This window comes from Saccoglossus kowalevskii, chromosome 3 (assembly GCF_978046115.1).
Source record: "Saccoglossus kowalevskii chromosome 3, keSacKowa6.1, whole genome shotgun sequence".
Taxonomy (NCBI): domain Eukaryota; kingdom Metazoa; phylum Hemichordata; class Enteropneusta; family Harrimaniidae; genus Saccoglossus; species Saccoglossus kowalevskii.
The window spans coordinates 24144287-24170244 of record NC_140643.1 but is presented as its reverse complement, the minus strand read 5'-3'; the positions used below and the strand labels follow the sequence as shown (position 1 = coordinate 24170244).

Below are 25958 nucleotides of genomic sequence, written 5' to 3'. Positions count from 1 at the left end.
CTATATTTGTAAATTTTTCAGTTTTTGTTTAGCCATTGAATCACAGCAAATCACAGTCAAAGATGGTTGTTCTTTGATGCAGGACAATAGGTCATTGTTCTTTTCTTGTGGTTGAAAAATCCACACTTCCAGGCTTGCAACTATACAAAGTTTCAGCAATATATATTTTTTAGTAGTAAAAGATTCATCGAGAAAACACATGTAGATCCGGGGGCTGCTGGTTTGTTTCATGATCAGCAGGCACACACAAATTTAATAATGTTGAAGGCCCTTTAAAAAGGGAAGGGAATTTATTACTGGGTTAGCAAGTGAAATTTACCGTGGTTTATTGAATTGTTTTAAATGGATTCTGCTATTCATAAAAATATACCTACACACACACACACCAATATCAAGCTGTGAATTGTCTGCTTTGGGGTTGAAAAGACTTTTCGGGAAAAGACTGCCAAGTTTGATTACTGGTTGTTATTTAAAATCAAAAGTATGTCTGTTTTCATTCTTGCCTTGCTGCTTATGGCTTTATATAGCAATATATAACATGGTGAAAGCATTATTGTAAGAACATTTTTTGTGTCTCCATAGCACTGCTTAGAATTGAAAAAAAAAAAATGTTGTTTTGTATATTGGAAATCAATGGAATCCTTAGATGCTATAAATTTTCTGGGCAAACATTTTTTGTTCAATGCCTTCTTGTATTTTATTTTTTATTTGTCACCTAATTTATATAGTTTTCCTGTTGGCTACAGCTGGTTAATAAGAATTCTATCTTATTTAGTAACCATGGCTACAATGTCTTAATTAAAATTTGCTTTATTTTATGAAAGGTTACAACAAATGACTATAAACAAAACTTTCTATCAATTTTCAAAAAAATGCTAGCTAAAATATCTTTATGCTAATTAGCACAGGAGTCGTAAAGTTTCTGATGCTTTGATTGGCTGCTGTCCTAAACATGCATATTCATACTTTTAACATTATAGTTGCATTTCCACTTTGTATTATACACTTATTACCATGCCTGATTCTCGATTTCAACAAATTAAGTTAAAATATTCATAGAATATCTCCCAGCAGGAGACTTTTATTATTTTTCCCTCTGTATGAAATTTTTTTTTCAAATCCCTCGCCTTCAAATGTAGAGTTTGTTATAAACGCATACAGTTTTTATACATTGCATGCCCATGGGTTGTCGAAAAGCATGTTTCTATATTGAGTGTTTGTCATGTGATCAGGACCAACTAATGCATTACGGATTTGTCTTTTGTTTTTCATTGAAGTCTAAATCATAACACTTTACTGTAAAATACTTTATTTTCGCTGACTGGGTGATTCAGTGAAAAAAAAAATTGAGCACATATACATTTTTCCTACATTTTACATTCAACTCATCAAAAATCTATGAAAACAAACTCCATGCAAAATGCCTGAAAGTGTCATCAGTGCAAATTAATAACAGCTAAAATAAAATCTTTTACAGTATGTGCTCCATATTTAATCTGGAAAATGACCTAGGCCTATAACAATGTTTTCACATAAATGGCTGGGGAAAGGGACAGTGATTGGGGTTTATTCATTCCAGTTCTGTATCTGAATGATGTATTTTTGCCCCTCTCTTTAATAAATTGAATCTTTAACCAATTAATATGGCAATTGTCGCTTTGTTATCAATGTTGTAAACTATGGCAGGCTCCTGTGTCCAAGATCTAGACTTTACAGTATAGCTGACAAGTTTATGAGCATACTGGCCCTGCAAGCCTGCACCCAGTTTTTGACTCCAGTGTGCGAAGCACACAATGGGAGTCTTTGCAGTTACCCTGTCTGTATGTGTGTGTATCTGTCCGTTCCACTGATATCTGAAGAACCGTATGTTGGTTTTTAATGAAACTTGGTGTATAGATGCTCTGGGCTAATGCGCAGATTTGATTAGGTTTTGGTTGAAATCCATGCATATTAATTACCTAATTTGCATGATAATTAGCTAATTTTTAGCTGTTCCTTGACTGTTCCACTGATATCTAAAGAGCCATGCTCTGTTTTGGGTAAAAATTCATGCATATAATTAACCTAATTTGCATAATGTTAGTCAATTTTCGGCTTTTCCACTGATATCTCAGATACTTATCACATTTCAATGAAACTTGTATAAATACATAGGACGACGATGCACAGACAGATATGTGAAATATTAATTACCTAATTTGCATAATTAATAAATTTCCAGCTTTTGATACTATTAGTACTATTACTTCATTACTTTTTGGTACATGGATGCTCTAGAACAATCCAAAGACCTGATTAATTTTAAGTAAAAATGTGTGCATATTAATCAACTAATTTGCATAATTAGTTAATTTTTGGCTTTACATCGCAAGTACAAATTATCTCATTTCAAAGAATCTTGGTACATATATTTTCTAGAACAATGCACAGACCTGATTAGTTTTGGGTTAAAATCAGTGCATATTAATTACCTAATTTGTATAATTAGCTAATTTTCATCTTTTACACTGATATCACATCTACTAATTATTCCATTTCAATGAAACTTGGTCCATTGATTCCCCAGACAATGCACAGAAACGCACAGTTTTGAATTAAAATCAGATCATATTAATTACCTAATTTGCATAATATATCATAATTTTTGGTTCTAATCGCATTTCAATGAAACTTCGTACATAGATGGTCTGTGACAGTGTTTTTTTACCTAATTTGCATAATAATTTACTTTTCAGCTTCCCACTAATTTAGTTAGGATTAATCATCACATTATAATGAAACTTTGTACAAGTGCACCATGAAACAATATACAGACCTAAATCTATGCATAATAATTGCTTAATTTGTATAATAATTCATTCCGCTCATTGAGGTAATCCACAGACATGATTAGTTTAATGTTGATAAACATGCATATTGATTATCTATTATTATGTTAATGTGTCTCCAATATATGTGAGTAATTTCTAAGCTTTCTTTGATTTTGATGACTAAAAATGATAAAAGCTGAAACTGTTCATTTTATGGCATAGTTTTTTTCAAAACTACATGCCTCAGCATGGTTTTTTCCATTTTTATTTTGTTTACATATGTTTTGCTTTCAGACCAACAGCATTCAAGCAGGACCAACAACTTTTCAACTTGCAGGTCACCTTTTGACGTTGGTGGAAAACACTTGTTGCTGATAATGATATTCAAACATATTTCTGTTTATTTCTATATGCAATGAAACACTACTGTAAAACCTGTCTTGTATACTCGTTGTATACTCGCCTATGTTTCATTGGAAGTCATTGACGTATGAATTAATTTGCATCGTATATTACACCCCTTTCACCCCTTAATTACACGAAGAACTGCAGTCAGATGTTGACAAGTCGTTACAATTGGTCAGGCAGTTTGTTTTGAAATTTACTTCATCTGTTCAAAATGTTGGCAACAACCCGGTAATTATCAAAGGCGTGATTGACAGGTCAACAACAACAAAATTAAAATGTAGCAAGGCTTGTTCATTTCGATAGACACCACGGCGACGCTACTAAAATTTAAAAGTTCCGTCAGTTGAGTTTCATGTCAGTATCCAGGCAACTATTATAGGTCGTTGCAATGGATAAGCAAGGTGTGGAAAAACCCGCTGTAATAAGAGAGAGGGTAGTTCAGCTTTATTTGGGAGCAATGTCTTATTCAATATTTAAAAAACTGTTTTAATACAAGACAGCAGCACCTACATAAACTAAGCCAGTAACACATTCCTTGTATACAAATTTTTATCTTTTTTTAATGCTTTTTTGTTCCCTTACTTTTTGTGTAGTTGTTTTTCTTTTACTAATATCTGATTTGTAACCCTTTTCATCCCCTCCGGGGGATGTTGTGTGTTAATAAATAAATAAAATTCTGAGATCGGTGTTTCAAAAAAAAACAGATCACACTATCTGGACAAGCTTCATATACACACACTGCTTTTTTCGATTTCCTGCTTCCTTGTGTCCTCTATGGTGGCAATTAGCTGCGGTTCCGTAGCTCTTTGGTGCGACCTACAATCGAATTTCGCTCTAACAATTTCATTTGGACGTCTTTTTTTTAATTTTGTAGTTGTACGTCGAACATATGGGCCGGCCAGAGTCAGTCACGTAAATAATGCGGTCGGCAACATAGGGCTATGATTCCACAGCTATGGTGGCAATGTGCACACGTTGCTTCGACAACGTTTAATCCCGGAAAAGCTAACGGGGGTAGCGGCGGGGGTGGCGACTTTAAGTCAGTCAATTCGCGTTCAACCGAGATCTTTACTTGTGAAAGTGTGTCCAACTTGTCAGTTAATTCATTCTCCCGATCCTGTAACGATGGGGCTTTGTACGTCGGAATTTTTGCGGGTGTTACCCTGTTGGAATTATCGGTGACAAAGTCAAGTCTACGCTTTCGCAACATCGAAGTGTCGTTGTCGGTAGCTGCAGTTCTGTAGCTCGCTTGGTTTCGCTGTCGGTTATTTTGTTCGTCGTGGTGTTAACGCGAAACCAGGGAGCTACAGTTCCATCCTATGCGAGTTACCATATTTTACCGACCTGAAATCAGGTCGGGCCGTAACAGCCGTTTTTTTTCAATATTTTCGCCTCAAGTTTCTACTTTTCTACTGTCGATGGGTCCCGAAACTATTTCATCAATTATTTTGAGGGCGATTGTCCGAAATTGGTCGATTTCACGACGAAAACCGCGGAAAACTACAGCGAAATCCCCGCGTTTGCCGCCATCTTGAATAAGTTATCGTGACGTCACAAGGCGTCACAGTTTTCCCATTTCACGCAGTTTTCGTCGTGAAATCGACCAATTTCGGACAATCGCCCTCAAAATAATTGATGAAATAGTTTCGGGATCCATCGACAGTAGAAAAGTAGAAACTTGAGGCGAAAATAATGAAAAAAAACGGCTGTTACGGCCCGACCTGATTTCAGGTCGGTAAAATATGGTAACTCGCATAGGATGGAACTGTAGCTCCCTGTTGTCGGTGTCTACGTATTCTTTGGTCTCAGAGGACTTTATCGCTGGGGATTTCCCGTCCACCGCGTGTATTTGTAATTTCAGTGTCCCATTTTTTGAGCGCACTATGTTGTCAGTGAGTAAAAGTTTAAATCGGTCATTCCGTGGTAAATCCAGCTTTTGGGTTTCATCATCGAGTACTTAAATGCGTGTTGCTCCCATCCGACCGAGGTATTTGATTTCTCTGGTGATTAGTCCAACAAAATCTTCGAAAGACATCTGGTGTAACCGAGTTTCAGTGATGTAAATTGGGGTGATTCGTACACTTCCATAGTACATATAATGTACTTTGATTAACAACTCCGGCTCGCGAATTTCCATCATCTTGAATTTGTCTGGCACAACTGGCAATCTACCTTCCGCATGTGTGGGAACGAACTGGGAATATTTGTTCTGTTATGCAAATTAGCAATAATGCTAAAGATATTGGCCAATCAGTTTATTTGTACCGAGCCGCCGTGGTGTCTATCGAAATGAACAACTTTTGCTACATTTTAATTTTGTTGTTGTTGACCTGTCAATCACGCCTTTGATAATTACCGGGTTGTTGCCAACATTTTAAACAGATGAAGTAAATTTCAAAACAAACTGCCTGACCAATTGTAACGACTTATCAACATCTGACTGCAGTTCTTCGTGTAATCAAGGGGTGAAAGGGGTGTAATGCCGTCATCACCTACACATGCGTCAGATGGCCATAGAGTGTCATTGTTTACAAATGTTTAAAAATTGGTACTATAAACCGTATTTGTAACAAGAATGTTGTGTGCTTGTGAGGCTTTATATTCAAGAAATTGTATTCTTTCTTAAAGTGGGAGGGTCGTCACCTGTGCACACGCAGACGCTTGTTTGTAAACAATGAGACGTTATGGGCCATCTCGATCATGCGCATGTGACGACTCCCCCGCTTTAAATAGAACATTTAACGAGAGAGAAAATTTAAACGGGGGGGGGGGGTCGTCACTTATGCAGGTGACGACTCCTCTCCTTTATATTAGACTGTGTCAAAGACGTACCAGGAATTGTGGTGGATGATTATGCATACACCTACGACATGAGTGGATACAGATGTGAAATGATGGCAATATGTTTCATGTCATGTCCGATATAGCGACATACACAACGTGTGTTAAAATACATCGTAAAATTAGAACACGCGCTACGCGACAACCACATTGAAGTATTTATGCAAGATAATATGGCGGGTATTATGTATCATTTTGGCTATCGACTTTAATTCGTTTTGATTTAAATTATTCTATTTAGACGTACGAAATTCAAATAATACATTTCCGGTTGAGGGCGCTTATCAAAGTACTCCACTGACGACATCGTTCTTGGCAGAGGGTGCTATAGATGAAACCCATGTTGTCGGATTGACCAGCTATAAGTTTATATATAGGTTGTTACAATAGGTATCCTGCGTGAGATTAATACCCTACAGACTCATTTAAAGTAGCGACAGGTGAAAAACGTGATGATATAGGCAAATACGGCAGTGTAGGTCGTATCAATGTTTGTCTAAAGGATCACCTGGTGACCAATTTCAGATAAATCGAACGGTTCTTTTTTCTGAATTCAACACCTAGCGTTAGCCTAACGTAAAACCCAAGGGGCACTTCGCCAAATACATGAAGTTTAAAGTCGGAATGACGAAGAAAATTGTCATAATTTCCACCAAGAATGCATAGGAAGTATAATGTAATTGCAGTTGCTTCTAGTACAACCATGAGTACATCCATGTCTATACCCTGTGTCTCATGCAGTATCTATACGTCTGAAAATGCCTGACAATTAGAATCAAATATGTCGCTACACTTGTCACGTGTACTCAACGGAATCGTGCAAGCACTATTATTACAGAAATTCTCAGAAGTATGGGGTCGAAAGTTGCTTCCCAATACACTGACAAGTTTGGCTTTGACAAAGAAGATTTGACTAATAACACAACCAATTTTGCATACTCTCCAGTCTTGTAAAACCACGTAAACTTATTTAAAATCTATTTTTTTTTATATTTAGGTAATATTCAATTTGTATGTCATTTGCATTTTTAGTCAAGACCAGTAGTTGGTGAATTAGTAACGAACTTGCTGCCCCAATACGTCTGAGGTGAGTTCCCGTTCATTGCCTATTAAATGCGGGATCTCGCAGTGAACGGAAAAGGGCATAATGTTTCCGGGCCGACACGTGACCCAATTAACTCAATACTATGGATTGAGTCGGTACCTGACTACTCAGCAACACAACCAGTTCCTTATGTGGATAAATATCACAAATACTGCAAACGTACAAGTCTGTACAATAGCTGCTTTGACACTGCAATACAATCTGTTGGTAAACTTGTATTATTTGTGTGTACCACTGCCATTAATGGAACTGACCACACATATATCAAAAGAAATAGTACATCCAATATTATTCCAAAATAAAAAATGTCAGTCACGTCTGAAGAATTATAGTTTTGTTTTTATATACTGGAAATGTATATAATTCGAACGCGTTGAATGCGTTGCTTTGGACCCACGAACACGCCGCGTCTCATCGGTTGTGGGGCTATAATTGTATAGTAACAGTTTTTTTTCAAGATTGCAATTAGTAGTCTGTTACATGTAGTATTTCATTGAACAGCAATTTACATATTAATGAGTTTTAAAAAAGAGTTTTGCATTTTAATCTTGAAAAAAACCTGTTACTATACAATCTTACCCTCATGCTTCATTGCGGTTTAGTGTTGAATAGTGTTGATACAAGTTTCACCATATATAGAAGATTTAATTTCCTAAATTAACCTCGTTACTATGGTAACAAGCTAACTTGCATATTTATTGTAAAATAAAAATGTTGCTTTGACAGAAAACCATATACATTGTACCCTAGTAATGAGCAAGCATGGCATCATTTTCAATAAAATACCGAAACAACTTTACGTAGTTCGCGTTCGTCCTGCGATTGAAGTTCAAATTGACAATAATATACTAGTATTCTTGGATTTAGGTTGCTATGGGATGAGTCCATTGTTATGCACCTGACACTGAAAACAATAGAATTTGGCAGTACGTAAAACGTCGTACGGACATGTTCGAAAGTGTTACGAACGCATTCGAATGTCTTCTTTATCTAGAAATTGTATGTCACGTTTACGTCAAGTACGAACACTTCACCGTTGTTTACTTCAGACGTCACGGTAGAAGCGCTAGAAACGAGAATACCACAAAGTATGAACTTAATAGATACCGTGACATTAGTACGCTACACATCGATCGATACCGCGACGATGACCGTACTGCCTTCATGAATACTCTGCGGTATTCTTATAATAACACATAATATTGCGATGAAAAATCAATACATTATATACTTTAAAAAATACTCAATAAAAGTATGGCTGCATAATTAAATATATATATATATATACTCATATTCTCATGGTATTAACAATGTTTACATGAATTACAAAACATTAAAAAGAAAACGCGAAAATGCCAATTAACACAACACTGTAAACAAGAATTGTAAAAACAAGAGATGTAAAATAACATATGGTCTAATTTTAGCTTATTATTGCTTTAGATGGAATCCTAGCGGAATTGAAAACAACCTCGGCTCAGTTTATGACCAACCAGCTGAAAATAATATATTGACCTCATAACCTCGCCAATGACGTCAAAAAGATTGACGCATGCGCAGTAGACGTTATTCCCAAAGCTTCCTGATTACGGTGGTTTTGACGATTTCAACATCGGTTTGGGCAGATGTGGTCATAAAAACACCGTTATGGCTGCCGTAACGCCGCCCGGAGATCGCGATGCGATCAGAGTTAAAGTAAAGGTAAGGTACAACTGGAAATATGTTTTAGGTGGTTTGCAGTTATTAATTGACGTGTTTGCATGATCACGATCTGAGAGGCTACTGACGAATCGCGTGGGATGGTCTGTAGTGAATGAAAATAAAGGAAAAATAGCGACATTAGATTATACAGCCGTTGGCGTTTATTTTGCCTTTTTTCTCTGAGACATTTCAGTCTCCGGACACTTATCACTTTGTAACAGTTCTACAGTCTGTTTGGCCTCATATCGTCAGACAATCCGGCACATATGTGCACTCGACACGGAGCTTAGCTGTCAAAATCAGCATTCGCTGGCCAAGGGTTGCCATGTAGATTCGCTGATTAGCAATTAATTATTTAAAATAACAAGTTCGTGTGCGTTAATGTAACTAATTTATTATCGGTAATTTGCTACCATGGATGCAACACTGTGGTGAAATTGGCTATCGAGGGTCCGTTATATTTAGTACAAGATAAATGGCACGTGAATCTCACGTCATCATCAATATGTGTGGTAGCTAGCAGAGGATTTGGGGGGGGGGGGACGGGGTTAGGGCGTATGAATCTTTGGTTGTAACAATAGATGCAATTTCATCATTCATACAATTATTCTATCCAAAATATAAACAAATTATGTTGCACCCTGTACAATTTTCAATGTGAGGCCAATGGATGGGAATGTTAGCAATGGTTTGGTCACAAATTCTGTACACATGAACAACCCCAGGGTAAACTGTGTTAGTTCATTATTTTATCCTATCACTGTTCACTTTATTTACTTTCTACTTGAGATTAATCGACTCATCTGATTAATCTGGGCACTATACCATGTTTGCATTGACACCCGTGTATGATGCTTCTAAAGTGTTTTCGAAATTTGATGAACACCACGGATGGTAATACAAATGTATACAATGTATAAGCTTCCATGCCTACACATTCAAAATGCTCACATGAATTTCAGTGCTATTGAATAAAATGATAATATTGTGAATGCTTTCACCAGAGACGGATTTATTTTTAGATCATGATCTTGTGAAAATGATCAATTTTCAAGTCAACTAACACAAGGGCAAAAATCACTGACTTCAAATAGATGGGAAAGACAAAAGCGTATTTATAAAAAAACAAAAACAACAGTTTTTTTTTTTCATAGTGTTATATCCTAGGGTTAATAGGTCGATGTTAAACAGTAGCAGAAAAGCTGGGTTTCAGTTAACTTTCATTCAAGTCATGGAATCAGATCTTTTTCATGTTCACAGGCGTGAATGTGATTATCACACTGAAGACAAAGTGAGGTGTCAAAGTATTTAGCATAAATGTAATTAGCATTGGTCACCCACCACAGTCATGTGATATTATCATATCAAATTGATTACTGTAAATGCAGTAATTATTCGCTGCTTTTAAATGTTGCTTGTTTCGCTGATAAGTAAAAATTAGACTAAATTAAATCAATGTGAACATATATTTAAATTTTAAAATAACAATAGAACTCATTGTTTCCCTGACAAGCTTGCAAAAGTAAAATCCAGTAGAACTGCTCAAAACATCAAAACAGTGAAATTAAATGTCAGTGAAAATAAATGGTTTCACAGTACGTAATGCCTATGGTACCACATAGCAGCACCGCTGATATAAATGTCAGATGTGAGTGTGTGGTCAAAACAAGACAAATGTTGACCCACACACCCACTATGATAATATATTTTTTCAGAAAGCTGGAAAATGTAATACAAACATGAACTTTTTGCATTGATTATTTTTTGCTTATTGGCCATTTTTCGCTGTTTCTTTCATTCCATATTTGTTATTTTTTCCTTGTTATGACGAGGATAATCATTGAAAGCTTGTCTCAGAATTTTTATGCAAACTCCTAGATCTGGCGATATTGTTCGTCAAACTTATGGACGTGTTTGTGATCTTGTGGCCATAACTCATCATAAATTTAATTAATAATAGAATCAAAGAGCTTATTTCTGTTTACACACTACTATTTTGTCTCCAGGTACTGTTTGATATTCATAATGCTATGACTACTGACATTTATAAACGAAATTTAAAAACCTTTAATGTACAATGCACTGTGTAATGTGTGAAGAAATTTAAAAAAAAAATAATAATCATCAGAGGCTCTTAAGTATATGAACACATACATATGAACCATCATTGTTTAGTTCATTTTTTGGTTGATTGTGTAAGTGTTGAAAAATTTTCAATTTAGCTTCAATCAAACACAATAAATAAGATGGTCCATATACTTGGCTGCAACTAAACATCTAATTTATTATATTATCAAATGTATTATTTAATGTAATTTTAGATTCATGCGAGATACTCTCATCTCGGTGTCAAATTCTATCTTTGACTCTCCATACTCCCTGGATTTCAATAAAAGATGCAGTGTGGATGTGAGAATTTGTTGTCATAATTTTTTCATGAAATTCCATCAAATATTGAAACCACTGATGACAATAGAATAATACGTTCACAGTGATGAACATTTTGTGTTCTCCATTGATTCTGCCATCATAACTGGCAATAAAACTAACTCCTGTCTTTTTATCAGTGCACAATGTGATTATTGAAAACATGTTCTGTCATGTCACGTTTTGATATAACGTCAATACACCGGATGACGTCAATACCCACAGACTTGTCTCAGGCACGATGTTCATTTGACTGTGGATTTGTAGGTAATCCCACTGTCTTTCGCTAATTAGTTATAGTTAAAAAAAGCATGTTCATTTAGTGTGTTCTGCTACATGGTTTCACCAAGCTGAGTTCTGTTCTCTTATACATTTAAAACTGATAAAATTCAATATTCCTGAACGAAAAAACAATCTATCGAGAAGTGCTGTCTCGTCTTCAGAATGAGGGCGCTGCTCATCATCCAGACTTTTTTTTTGATTTCCTTGCATGTAATAAACCTAGTTTCATGGTAGTATAATGTATCCTCGGGGGCGGACATCCGGGCATTTTCTACCGCCTGGCAACCCTCACGGTGAAAACAAAGACCAAAAACTCGCAGAAAACGATACTTTACGATGGTTGTTGAGAGTCCTCTGAACAGTGTAACAAGATTAGCCCTATGTGTGTAACATATATGAATTTGGTTGTTCAGGATTACTTCAAAGTTGAGTTTGTGTTATTTTCTCGAGTTTTCACCGGCTCCACCGGCGTTCCACAGCAGCGCGCACAGAGCCCATAAAAATACGTGGTACAGTGGTGCGCGTCTTAGCAACGTAGAAAGTCCGTGACGTAGCTCCGCCCCCGAGGATACATCTGAATTTGTTTTCTGGTTATTTTCAAACAAATAAAATTTCAAACAAATTAATCAAAATAAATTTTTTCCAACATTTCAGTCTACATAATTAGATTTTACCGTAATATTTATCTGGATCAGTTGGGTTTGATTTTGCAACCAGTCCCAGAAAACGTCCTCAATTTCATATGTTCATATGTCTTTATATATATCACATACGATTCATTCACTGAAAGATTATATCAAAACTATTCATGCTGCTTGAACTTTGATATTACAAAATTTTGAAAATTCCTTTGACAGATTGAAATTACAATGCGCCATATTCAGGTATTTACCTTATGACCTTACTGCCTCAGTGTACCCACACACATTTCATTTTTGAAATAAGGCAGACGTCTGAATAATAATGAAGCACTGTTTGATATTAGCTTGACAGATTACAGTACTGAATCTTATATATCTCTGTTCCGTAATTCTTATGCTGTATTGTGTTGAGAATTACCGGGTACTCGCTGAGCTTCTTTAAGTTGAAAAAAAAAATATATTTTTGCAATGAAGTTTGTGATATATCAGCAGTTATTACATCATGTGGATATTATTATTGTAATATTTCATTTGGTTGACAATTTGTATCATATTTCAGCCGATGAGATTAACATTAATAGTACATTACACCATATGGAATTACTCTAATGATGCCCATTATGGTCAGCGGTGTGTGTCAGTCATGGTTGGTCTCACTGTTATTATAAGTGATCGACTTCCATTAGCTTCATTTTGCATATATTCCATCCAATATTTTAATGATCACTTTGTTTATATTCCATCAGAGACTTTAATTAATAACACTGGCAAACTAATTACAATTGTGTATGTCAAGGATAATCGCATCACTGAATTGTGTAGGAATTCTCTGAAATCATTAGAAAAGGCAATGGTTTGAAGTATACCATTTGATACTTCTTCAAAGTGACAGTTACTGACACCGAGCATGGTTACTACTAACCGTGCACTGAGTTGTACTGTTATCTTTCCTGTCTCTTGCATTGCACAGAACCTACTATTATGCACTCCCACACAGAAACCATATCCATGTTTGGGAACACATGACAGAATTGTGCAGTCATCTTTCTATCAAAGAACAGTTGAATGTTCAACCTTGGTCTCCACAACCCCTGCTATATAAACACAAGCACCTCAATCAAGTCAACCACTATGTGCACCCGATGTTTAAAAATAACTCAAATCCATTGCACACATGCATACCGGTTCCCCTTTTATTTCTCAGTTTTAATCTTCTTATCATTTTGAATGGTATTAAAACTGAGCTATTCCCTTTTATGCAGAAATGCAACATCCAAGTAAAATGAATAAAACCGTAGCTACCTTGGGGTATAATTCTTTTAATCACATTTTCAACATAAATAATAACTACCAGTATATTTTCAGACATTATGTATTACATTTTTCCATATATGTGTCAGTGCTAACATAACATCCACCAATTATTATGGATTTTTATCACAATTGACAAGGCCTACCAACTGCCAGGAAACTGAGTAAAATATCAAATCACAGATACATGTACCGGTATGTCATATCATTTTAGATATGAAATTTACAGAATTTAGTTAAGAATAAGTGCTGGTCATTTCTGCATATGTACAATGTATGTTGTCATAGTTTAATCAGGATGGCTGCTCCAGTTTTCAAATTATATATTCCCTATGTAATTTTATCCTTTTTCAAATACTAATTATGCGATATGCATGGCGCATATAATATGGTGGATACTGTGTTCAAGTTTCAAGATAGAAAAATAGTGTACCGCGGGGTAGTTACCCATGTTTATTTGAAAAAAATATTTATGTAGTGAAGCCCTACAGTCATCATACCATGTCATGTACATGTATGGTTTTCATGCAACCATACAACACAGTCGTTGAGGAGAGTGATCACTCAACTCATCTATGTCACTTGCACATATCAAGATCTGAGAGAGCTACTGTAATTATCACTCTGGCTATTCTCACCAGTTTGAAGAGATTTAATGGTGTACAAAAATGTAGCCTTCCTATCCACTCATCTTGCTGTGGTACGGGGAGAGTCATTACTTTGTTTGTCTCTCATTTTCAAGACCTGAGAGAGCTACTGTATTTATCACTCTGGCTATTCTCACCAGTTTGAAGAGATTTAATGGTGTACAAAAATGTAGCCTTCCTATCCACTCATCTTGATGTGGTACGGGGAGAGTCATTACTTTGTTTGTCTCTCATTTTCAAGACCTGAGAGAGCTACTGTATTTATCACTCTGGCTATTCTCACCAGTTTGAAGAGATTTAATGGTGTACAAAAATGTAGCCTTCCTAACCACTCATCTTGCTGTGGTACGGGGAGAGTCATTACTTTGTTTGTCTCTCATTTTCAAGACCTGAGAGAGCTACTGTATTTATCACTCTGGCTATTCTCACCAGTTTGAAGAGATTTAATGGTGTACAAAAATGTAGCCTTCCTATCCACTCATCTTGATGTGGTACGGGGAGAGTCATTACTTTGTTTGTCTCTCATTTTCAAGACCTGAGAGAGCTACTGTATTTATCACTCTGGCTATTCTCACCAGTTTGAAGAGATTTAATGGTGTACAAAAATGTAGCCTTCCTAACCACTCATCTTGCTGTGGTACGGGAGAGTCATTACTTTGTTTGTCTCTCATTTTCAAGACCAGTGCAACAGTGTAAAATTTGCAGTGTTAGTAGCGTTATGCACTTACATAAATTACAGAGGTGTTTCTTACAGTCAAAATAAGTAACATTTTAACGATTTAGTGTGCAACAATTGTGATATTTAGTTGCACTTTTTTTTAGAGATGCAACATTTTTTGTTCATAATTTTTACATGCACTGTGATGCATTAACCACATTTCTGAAGTTGTAAAACAATTGATCTAATAACATTCTTATATGCAGTGATCATTCATTTTAAATTTTGGGATTTATTGCGAGAGAATCTGTCTTCTTTTTGTCATTGTTGGCAGCGTCGTAAACTTTCTATTTCAGTTACATTTTGTAATCAGTGTAAGGAGTAAACCAAATTAGATATGAAGGGACTTAAGGTGGAATATGAGCTGGATACATTTTCTTCTTTGTATAATATTTTATTGAGCAGCTGACTAATTCAAGTTTATTTTTTGGAAGGGACATTTGTTTCCATGCCCACCCTGTGATTCTAAATGGTTGATCCCTAAAACAATTGTCTACCGAATACTTAGTTATTGAAATTTTTTCTTTTCTTTTTTTTTGACAGAAATGTTTAGGATTAATGCAGCCGGAGTATCGTAGTTTCAGCGTGGACCCTCAACTCACTACTTTTGAAACATTACAAAAACTCTTAGCAAATGCATTTTATCTCAACAGGTAAGTCTTGTATATGTAAATTGCGTACTGTAAAATATATTAAAATTTTAGACGAATGCAGACGATTAAGATAAGTGAACATATATGAATACATAATGTGTCTCAAAATAGTCATGAAACAGCTGTAGAAATCTTGTTGTAAATGAGAGAGACGCAAAACATGTTTTTGCTTCTAAAATGGTGCGCCATTAAATTTCATCATCATGTTTGCTGATTTCCCGACCTATGTAGCCATAGTATTTAGAACAGAGGAAGCAGCGACGAGAGAGAAAGGAACTAGTGACTTTCTCGAGACATCCACAAGATATAATGGCCATTTGCGTCTTAGATCTATTTGCTAAAACTGTCACGATTTATTTTGAAATCATTTATGCAGGAAGATGACATTTCGTGAAGATAACATTTCAAATGTCAGGTGACATGTAAATGTATACTCCTACAACATTTTGCATTCTCCCCTGTCACGCAAATTCCGTGATATTGTGAAAATTAAAGTGGTTTCTATATGCAGCTATGGATCGTTCGATAATCCCCCCCCCCCCCAAGTGTATTACATCACATACATATTATGTATCATGGAGATATTGTGACAGTGAAATATTGAAACCACCTTCAGTATGTTGGTAGTAATTGAACAAATATCCCAGTAGCACTTTCAATTATTATTGATCTCTTCTCTAAAACTCCATGACGTATACATGCTTTCTTAATTGGTATGAAACGTTATTGGTATGGTACGTTACACATTTATCAAGCTCAGCTCAGCAAACCCAGGCATCCATGCGTAACTATGAAATATGTTACAAACATACCAACAAGCTAGTCTCAATAGGCTAGTCATGTCTAGTATCCATCTAGATCACCTTAGTCACTTTGTGTACGGAATTACTTTTAGACCTGTGTCCCTTAGGCTAGGTTCAGTGTTTTATTCACGAGCTGCGATTCGTCCAACGAAAGCATCTGTCAAAGTAAATCTCAAGTACTCATTTATATCATTTATTTATGTACATTTCTAATCAAGTTGACATGAGGAAGCAAGTTTTGAACCGAAAATGTTAGGGTGTTAAACATTTACTGTAGTTTTATTTTGAATTGTTATTCTGCAAAAACTGTTTTGGACCAAATTTCAATTTAATTGTCATTCTCTTTATACGTTCAGTAATACAAGTCCATGTCTCGTATAATATAATAATCTGCAGTTTTTTGGCAACCTTGTCATCATATATTTATTACCTTGCCCGTACCATCAAAGATGGAAGGGAAAGGTATATTAAGGGAAAAAATTTTGTCCCGCATTGTCGTTGTCGTTGTTGTTGTTGTTGTTGTTGTCGTCGTCGTTGTCGTCGTCTTCGTTAATAATTGTTATTGTGTGCATAATAACTTTACTAATTCTATTCCAAACTTTATCAAACTTGGTTACCTTATTCATCAGTATAAAGTCTTCCCTGAGTTTGAACAACAGATGTTTGCATGAAAATATCATGCAAAAATATGTATTCTGTATTTGACAAACAGTTCATTCGACAAATGAAAACTCACAGGAATATGTTTCAGCTATTAAAACAGAATGATAGAGTTTTTACCTTGCCCGTACCATCAAAGATGGAAGGGAAAGGTATATTAAGGGAAAAATTTTGTCCGGCATTGTCGTTGTTGTTGTTGTTGTTGTTGTTGTTGTCGTCGTCGTTGTCGTCGTCTTCGTTAATAATTGTTATTGTGTGCATAATAACTTTACTAATTCTATTCCAAACTTTATCAAACTTGGTCACCTTATTCATCAGTATAAAGTCTTCCCTGAGTTTGAACAACAGATGTTTGCATGAAAATATCATGCAAAAATATGTATTCTGTATTTGACAAACAGTTCATTCGACAAATGAAAACTCACAGGAATATGTTTCAGCTATTAAAACAGAATGATAGAGTTTTTACCTTGCCCGTACCATCAAAGATGGAAGGGAAAGGTATATTAAGGGAAAAATTTTGTCCGGCGTTGTCGTCGTCGTTGTTGTTGTTGTTGTTGTTGTTGTTGTTGTTGTTGTTGTCGTCGTTAATAATTGTTATTGTGTGCATAATAACTTTACTAATTCTATTCCAAACTTTATCAAACTTGGACACCTTATTCATCAGTATAAAGTCTTCCCTGAGTTTGAACAACAGATGTCCTGTATGAAAATATCATGCAAAAATTGAGAAAATCTGATAAAATATTTTGACTGTTTCTACTTGACTGATCACTGGTGATACACATCAAAGGTCACTGATCTCAGTGGAAATATGCATTGTTGTATGTGTTCAATGAAGCAAATGATTTATCTTGTAATAATATCCTTGGTAATGTATCTCAGAATCCCATACTGGGTTTCAAAACCAACTCATGGAGAGATTGCACAGTCTGATACACATTTGCAAACCTACCAATAAAATCTTTACAGAAAACAAGATGTCAGAAAATCAATATAAGCACTCCTATGAACTGGGTGCCTAACTTTGATCAAGATCTGAAGCTAATAGAAAATCTGTTTAGTTCAAAGTTATCAAATCAAAAACAATACATAAAAAATACATTAAAAGCAAAACATTTCATCCACATTTTAAAAAGAAAATTATTCTAAAATATATGTATTCTGTATTTGACAAACAGTTCATTCGACAAATGAAAACTCACAGGAATATGTTTCAGCTATTAGAACAGAATGATAGAGTTTTTATAATACTAGTTTAAAAACGCACTTCAAAGATTGCAGTGTTTGAAGATGTAGATTCTCAGGAGGCACCAGTACTGTTGACTTCTCCCTCCACTGGACACCAACTAACTATTTAAGTTGATTTGCATAGAAGCAGAGCTTGCAACATGATAGCTATTCATAAAGGGTGTTTTTTTTTTACTTTTCATATAATACAGTAGTCACACAATGAGGCAGTTCATATTTGTCTCAGTGAATCATTAATTTTTGACAGACACCTGTACAAAATACTTGGACTAAAGCCAGCTAAAATTTTCTGTTATCTTGCATGTTTTATGAATCTATTCACATCTAAATGCAGCACTTTTTTTTTCAATGAGACATTTGTTTTTATACTAAAATATCTGAATTACTTTGAAGAAAGCTGGAAATTATGTCCCTTAAAATAATTAAACAAATAAGGCACCAATGTTTTTGTAAGATATTTACATCTTTTAAGGACATTCGGTAGACTGATTCCCCACTGTTGGTTCAACCCCAAAACTTGTTTGTATTCAAAATTAATTATGACAATGCATATTTATATTGAAACAAACTATGATAAAGGGAATTATATTATAAAACAAAGGGCAAGGTCACCAGAGTTCAACTATGTTTTTTGTAGTAATTACCGTATTTATCCGGGTATAAGCCCAGGGTCCTGAACATGGAAAATTGCCAAAAAGAAGGGGTGGGCGTTTGCCAGGAGATCCCTGGCAAAAAAACGAAAATTCGCGAAAATTGACAACACGCAGATCGAACTGCGGCAGGGAATAGAACGGCAAATGAAAACATGCAACGGAAATAAATGAACAATATGCAACACTAGAAGTAAAACAAAAATAATGTATTGCTTATAATGTGACAAATAAACCAGAAATAATAAAAATCGACAGTGAGGAATCATTTGAATTAGGATTTTCCCACCGACAAACGCGCCCGATACGCGTGAACTCAAAATGAATTAAAATGTCAGGGGTTAAACTACGTAAAATGATTTCCAGTCAAACTCAAAACCCACAAATATCCAAGTCGGCGTCACTGTAGCCGTCAAACAAAATCCCTACAACTTATTCCTGAAGTTCGTCGATATCGTCCCACACAATTTGGACTTAGCACTTTTAATCCACGGATTTCGCAGTTTGTCAGCTTGGCACTTTTCCTTCATGTCTAATCATAATAAAGAGACAAGAAAAATGGGATGGTTCTGCTGCGATAGCACATGAAGCTTTTGTTTACAGTCTAGCAATCATCTTTGACTTTTATGCATCTGCTTTACTGATTGGCTAAGAATGACATCACTCCTAGTATTTCATCATAAAGGTCAAATCGTGACATTGCTTTCTTATCACATTTGACGCTTATTAATCACGGTGAAAGTTATCATTCAGCAAGTTTCGGTGGTTGGAATGTCTCACTATATGGATATCGCGGTGGACTTGAAATAGGGAGTTTTTTTTTTATCCAACGACAGAAGAATAGTTTTCATGACAGAAATGGAATAGCGGTGATAAAAGATGGTAAAAAAGTTGGCAGTCTTCGGCGTGACATTGCAAAACTGCTGGCCCCAGTTATGAATTCGCAAGCTGCTACAAAATATTTATAAAGCCAAAATAACGTGATTTCAACCATTCTCCCAGGTACGGGTTGCTACAATATTGCAACATTGTTTTCATTGTCGACGACGCTAAAGCCGAACAAGTGCGACACTTGCTTAGTGGCTCTCCTTATGCGATTTGCTTGAATCGTTTCTAAGGAGGCACAAACCAAACGACCGGCCCTTTTTAGGGCCACGACATATTTCAAAAAGAGAACTACAGTTTCTGCTTTTATATTTATTTTTATAGACTTGCTGACTGTCATGATTCTGAAAAAAATCAGCGGTGAACGCGCTGCCCTGAAGGAAGAAAGCTGTCACAGCTATTTTGCGTTCACCCCTTGTTTTACGCAATTAACAATTTTTATAAGTATCACGACAGACTTCAAGAAAGTCAACTATTAATACAACCACAGTCAACAAATAGAAAATAGTTTTTTTGTTTTTTGTTTTGTGTAGAAAAAGACTCCGTGTGCCCGGATATGACCTCAACTCCTTTATTGTGTCAAAAGTGGGGGGTGGGCGTTTGTCCAGGCATGGGCTCTTTCCCGGATAAGTACGGTACATTCAGAAATTTTGTTTCATTGTCTAAAAAAGTCTTATATTGTTGCAGATGTAAACAAAAATTGTGATTTAATTGGAGTCACCAATGAGATATTGTGTAATCAATATATGCATTGAGATTTTTCAACCATAATGCATTGCACATATGCTTAGTAACATAGATCATAAAACAATACTGAATCATAGTGAATTGTGGGATAGTTTTGATTGAATCGAACCATGATCAAATACAACTCCGCTAATCAAAGCATGTCAGCTCGAGAAACTTGAAATAACAATTTAACAATGAACTATAATTTGGAATTGTGATATGGTCTATGCGCAGCAGATCGATGCAAAAAAAAAAAGCATTTACTTCCCATAATGCATTGCATATTTGCTCAGCAAGATGATCAATAGATATAAATTTGAACTTCCATTTTGCTTGCACATAGCAGTACGAGCCTAGACAACATTTACTTATAAGGTTGTCATGAACATCTATACACCGTATATTATAGTTTTAATTACACCACTGTTAATTACACCATTGTTAATTACACCACTGTTAATTACACCACTGTTAATTACACCACTGTCCAGCTGTTCATGCGATTCATTCCCGATCATTGTTGTGTTTAAAAAATTCATATTCATGGTAGAACCTTAGTTGTGTTACCATAGTAATGTGAATAAATAAATCAATTCATATTATGAATTCATTCGATAGTGTCATTAATTCTGGCTTTGTTATTGTCACTTTGATTGTCTAAAATGACAAATGATCTTACTGCCCTCATAATCCAGTCACGCTGTACACTATTTTTGATCATATTGTGGCATTAAAATATCACAGCTTTATTAGTCATCATCAGAATTAACGTGACTGACCTATTTTAGGTGACCTCGGCTTAAATCGGGCGTTGCTGTGCATGATATTCAAATTTATTGTGTATGTATCTCTATTGTTTGTGTATGCGTAATCTGACTATTTTATGCCATATCTTGATATATTTAATAAATGTCTAATTTGACGTGAAAATTAATTTATAATGCATGATGTATACACGTTATAAAATGTATTGATATAACGGTGCTATGTTATCTAATTAATACTTGGTAATTGAGTTTGTACTCAAGTTTATTTATATTTTTCTTGTGACCTCAGCAGTTCATTGTTAAATCAACTTTATTCACGTTGCCAGACCAATATCGATTAATACAATAAAATCGGGAAATCTTTATAAAAACTATTTTTCAACTGAGTGTAGTACTCTCAGAGTAGTGGGTTTGCCTTGCATCTGTGTTTAAGGGTTTAATAGTTGACTGGTTACTTGGCGGTTTCACTTAGCACAGTCTGGTCTGACGACTGCATTTATTGTAAGGGTGCAAAACACTGGAATCCTTGTTGGCTCATTTAATACTTCTTCCTCTGGTTATGATTTCATAACGGGTCTTGTAGCTCAGTAATTAACACCACCTCTTGATCTAGAGCAACAAACAAAATGAAACTTTTAGTGGCATAAGTTTCCAGCCAAAATTTTGATGCATTTTTATATTTTTAGGATTATTTTTTATAATGGGCTACAAGTCATCAAAATTTTAGAAAATTTATGAAAAAAATTATATGGATTATTTTTACTTGAAGGTTTAATTAAACCTAGAATTTTTTAATGATGTCTAGTTTCTCATCATTATCATGATTCTCAATTTCTCGCCCGAGCAACGATTGTAACTATAATCCTACTATTCGATCCTGTTAATAGAATATGATATAGTAAATTTATTTGAATTTTTAGACCCACATTTTGATAATTATTTACTTTGTAATAAATATTTAACTTAATCAGCTTGGGTCTGAAATTGTAGAAGCTTTATGCCTAGTTTTCAATGTGCCTAGTTGCTGGTTGTGGCAATGCAAATTGTGTAATTTTAAATCATAGATACCATTCTGTATTTACAAGTAACAAATTACAATCTTATCCATTTCTATTATCTTATCACAGATTTTGTGTTGTTGCTGTTGCTAGAAAGTTGTTTTCAGATCTTTTTCTCCTAATTGTATTGCACATCACCATTCTATCTATTAAACAGTGTTGGTACATATAGGCAATCTCAATAAAATATATTCTGTCTGTACGTGTAGCTTTTGAGAAAGATCACAGGAATCGTACGTGTGTGTAAATGCAGCAACATGTGACCATATGGCTTCAGGTATTCACTGTCTCCATCAACAATCATTGTATGCAGTTGTCTGATATTATATTAATACTGAATGCATGGAAATTACAGACGATGACGTCATATTGTTACTAGATATACATAATTGTAATTGTGTGATCTTTAATACCTGTGTATGCATTGACAGGCTTTTTATATGTACATGTGTTTATCACATGGCCATGATATACTGTGGAATACTTTATTTTCGCTGGAATTAATTTTCGCTGAAAAGGCTTTTTGGGCGTTTTGTATGAAATTTATTTTCACTGATTTTTAATGAGTTGAATGTGAAATATAGGAAAAAAAGTATATTAGCTGGATTTTATTTTCACGGAATCATCCCTTCAGCGAAAATGACGAAAATTATTAATTTCAAATGAAAATAAAGTATTTTACAGTATTACAGTGGTGAGGTTTAGTGTGAAATACTAATAACTTCACACTAAAAGTGGGAATATGCACACTAAAAATGATCAGCCAATACACTGAGAAATTGTTTGTAGCTTTTATATTTCTGCATTATTATAAATTCAGACTAGATAACAATAATTACTATTGAATATTGAAAACTGAATGTTTATTTTGAAAAAAAAATATCATTAGGGTAGGTGGGTAGAATTTCAGTCGATTTTGAAAACCATTGGTGGCAATTTCTAAGATAATTCTTACCAGTATTTGTTGTGAATCAAGTATACAAATACAAAATGAAAATTGTGAAAATAAAAACAGCCCATCCAAGATTTTGCCACAAGTGATTCACTTTTAGCTGAGCAAATGTGTATCACAATATTTAATAGGATTACATACTTTGGTCATTCTCTACTACTTTCTGTGTGTCATTTATTTTCATAACTGATCTTCAGATTCTATAAAATTTTTCTTCTTGTTCACTAAAACTTTCATGTGTTAAATGACTTCTTTATGAAATATTTCTCTTGTGTATTTCTGGAGATGGCTTGAAATCATGATTGACAACTTACTCACCGTGTTTAGGTAAATTAGGAAAATTATTTTCTAAAATGGAAATTGTTGATTAGTGGTACGTCAATGAGATGTTTTTTTGTATCATGTATTTTGTCTCGTCTCAAGTGTGTCATTCCTTAATAACGGCTGTAGTTCAATTTGAGCAAATATCACGAACGAGCAGATTCGCCATACAGTGTGTGCAACGCGTTTGCATGAAATAGAACACTGTGACATCAAGAGCTCTGCGACTCTGCAAAACTCTGGCGGTAATCACCTGCGTCTGTTGACGTCATCCTAAGATAAAAGAATGTGGGATTATATATAATTATACTGGCCTAATAAAATTGATTTTTTTTTCATAGACAACATATCATAAGTGTTACTAATAGAACAAATACGGTATACTGGATACAACATCCATCAATCAATCACTGTTTTAAGGTTATACTGAGGTTAATATAAAGTACTAGTAACACCCACAGGCAGTATGTAAACTTCATAAAATTATACTTTTGTGCACATACCCATATATTTATACATGTATATTCACACACCGACTACTGTGTACACTGCTACTTTACACTTTAAATGTCAATGTTGTGAATACCATCCACCCAGCAGTGAAATATGATAGAGAGAGTATAACCCACAGTATGGACATGACCTGTGCTCTTTGATTAATTTCTCTTATGATTATGCGTATTATAATTTGTTGCGTCTGCTTCAATGGTTGATGGCTGAATGGTTGAGATCTTGCTAGAATTGAACAGTGTTTTGGTTATGTCATTTATTTCTTTGCTTAGTGCTTTCATTTTTGATTTATGAACAAAAAAATAACTTTCTGTTATCCTCTGAGACATTTTTTGCCTTTATATTCAGAAACTGTTGATTTCAATGCAATGCTTTTTTTTGTCAGTGCTTTTATTATAAAAAGAAAAAAACAAATTTGACATTTCCTTGTTTTAAGAAAATTTAACATTCTATTTTGTCACTTTAGACCATTAATTTTGAGATAAATTATCGAAATTATTATCTATATTTGTATCTAGGTGATGTGAATAAATTAACAAGAAAAAATGTCATGCTTTGTAAGATGGAACTAATTTCGAGATACTGAATATTATCCATTTTCTTTTCTTGTATTGCTTTCCGACGTGACAGGAATTGATATGTGTGTCTATCTCTTTCAGCGATTTCACAATTAGCTACTTATCTCGGGATGTATCTGGAGAGGAAGTCTATCTGTCTTTGTTATCTGACTGGGATCTCGATGCTGCATTTCTCAGTGCGTCACAGCCATGTTTACAAATCAAAGTGGATGCGAAACCGTTTGAAGGACCAGGTGAGTAGTAGCTGCTCACTTCCTCTGCCTAGTCACACCGATTAAAAAAATATGCTAATTATATTATAATGAACTTAAATTATGACAGAATTACAGTTTTCTAATGCTCTAATTTTGTCTGGCCTCATTTTGGAATATTACATGGATTACCTGGTAGATAATACTAGGAACTAGATAATGGGAAGTAAGTGCCTTTAGTTTAATAATGAGTCAAAGCAATTACATGTAGGAATAATAAAACAAAATTTCTGAGCAACAGGTTTTGCATAGTAACAAAATAACCATCTAAATTATATATAACAAGATAGAAATAAAATATACAAATAAAAACAATCGAATTTATGCAACTTGTATGAAATCAACTTTTCTGTAATCAGTTGTTTTGTATAACTCAGTCCTGCCACTGCAAGCTGAAAAACTATCACAACCATTTTACCACCAGTCTTTCTCACCCAAATTTTTCAGCACCTTTTTTTCTCAATATTTCTGAAAATGAACCCCAATTTTGAAGCAAACAGACAAAATTTGAGTCAATTTTCAGTTTTTATTTGACTATATATTTGTCGTAATCTTCTGAAAGGGCTAACTATAAATGGGACTATTTCGTGAATTTGTGATGAAAAGTGAGAACTGGTGGTGAAAAGGTTAATTGAGCTTTGAATCTCTCATCAAAAGTAATTCATATTTCTAATAAATTCCTGAAGCGTACAAATTGAACAAAAAAAATGTTGAAAAAAAGCAAATTCCTTCACAAATTGAAAAAGAAGCCATTTTTTTTAAAGAAAATAGCATAAATTCATAATTGAAGTGAAACAAAATTGTTTAATTTAAAAATAATTCATAATTTGTATCCCTGGTAGTGTTAGGAAAAGGCCTCATGCAAATGTCAAAGATCACAGGATTGATCTGCAGATTGTTTACAACAGTCTCCTTATGTTCTGATAGCAAACAAAATAAAACACAAGGCCACCAATACGTCACTAGGGGGGGGGGGGGCACTCTCACCAAACCTTTGTC

The 25958-nt window shown here is 34.8% G+C and overlaps 1 protein-coding gene across 1 annotated transcript in view; it reads left to right on the top strand.

The window, feature by feature from the left end:
• Nucleotides 1-8732: 8732 nt before the first annotated feature.
• Nucleotides 8733-25958, top strand: part of LOC102808924 (NACHT domain- and WD repeat-containing protein 1-like) — a 46287-nt gene continuing 29061 nt past the window's right edge. Inside the window, exons 1-3 of the mRNA XM_085496948.1 lie at nt 8733-8865; nt 15435-15544; nt 24790-24941. Of these exons, the coding sequence (XP_085353074.1) occupies nt 15526-15544; nt 24790-24941 (171 nt within the window). The 5' untranslated portion in view covers nt 8733-8865; nt 15435-15525. The remainder of the gene's footprint in view (nt 8866-15434; nt 15545-24789; nt 24942-25958) is intronic.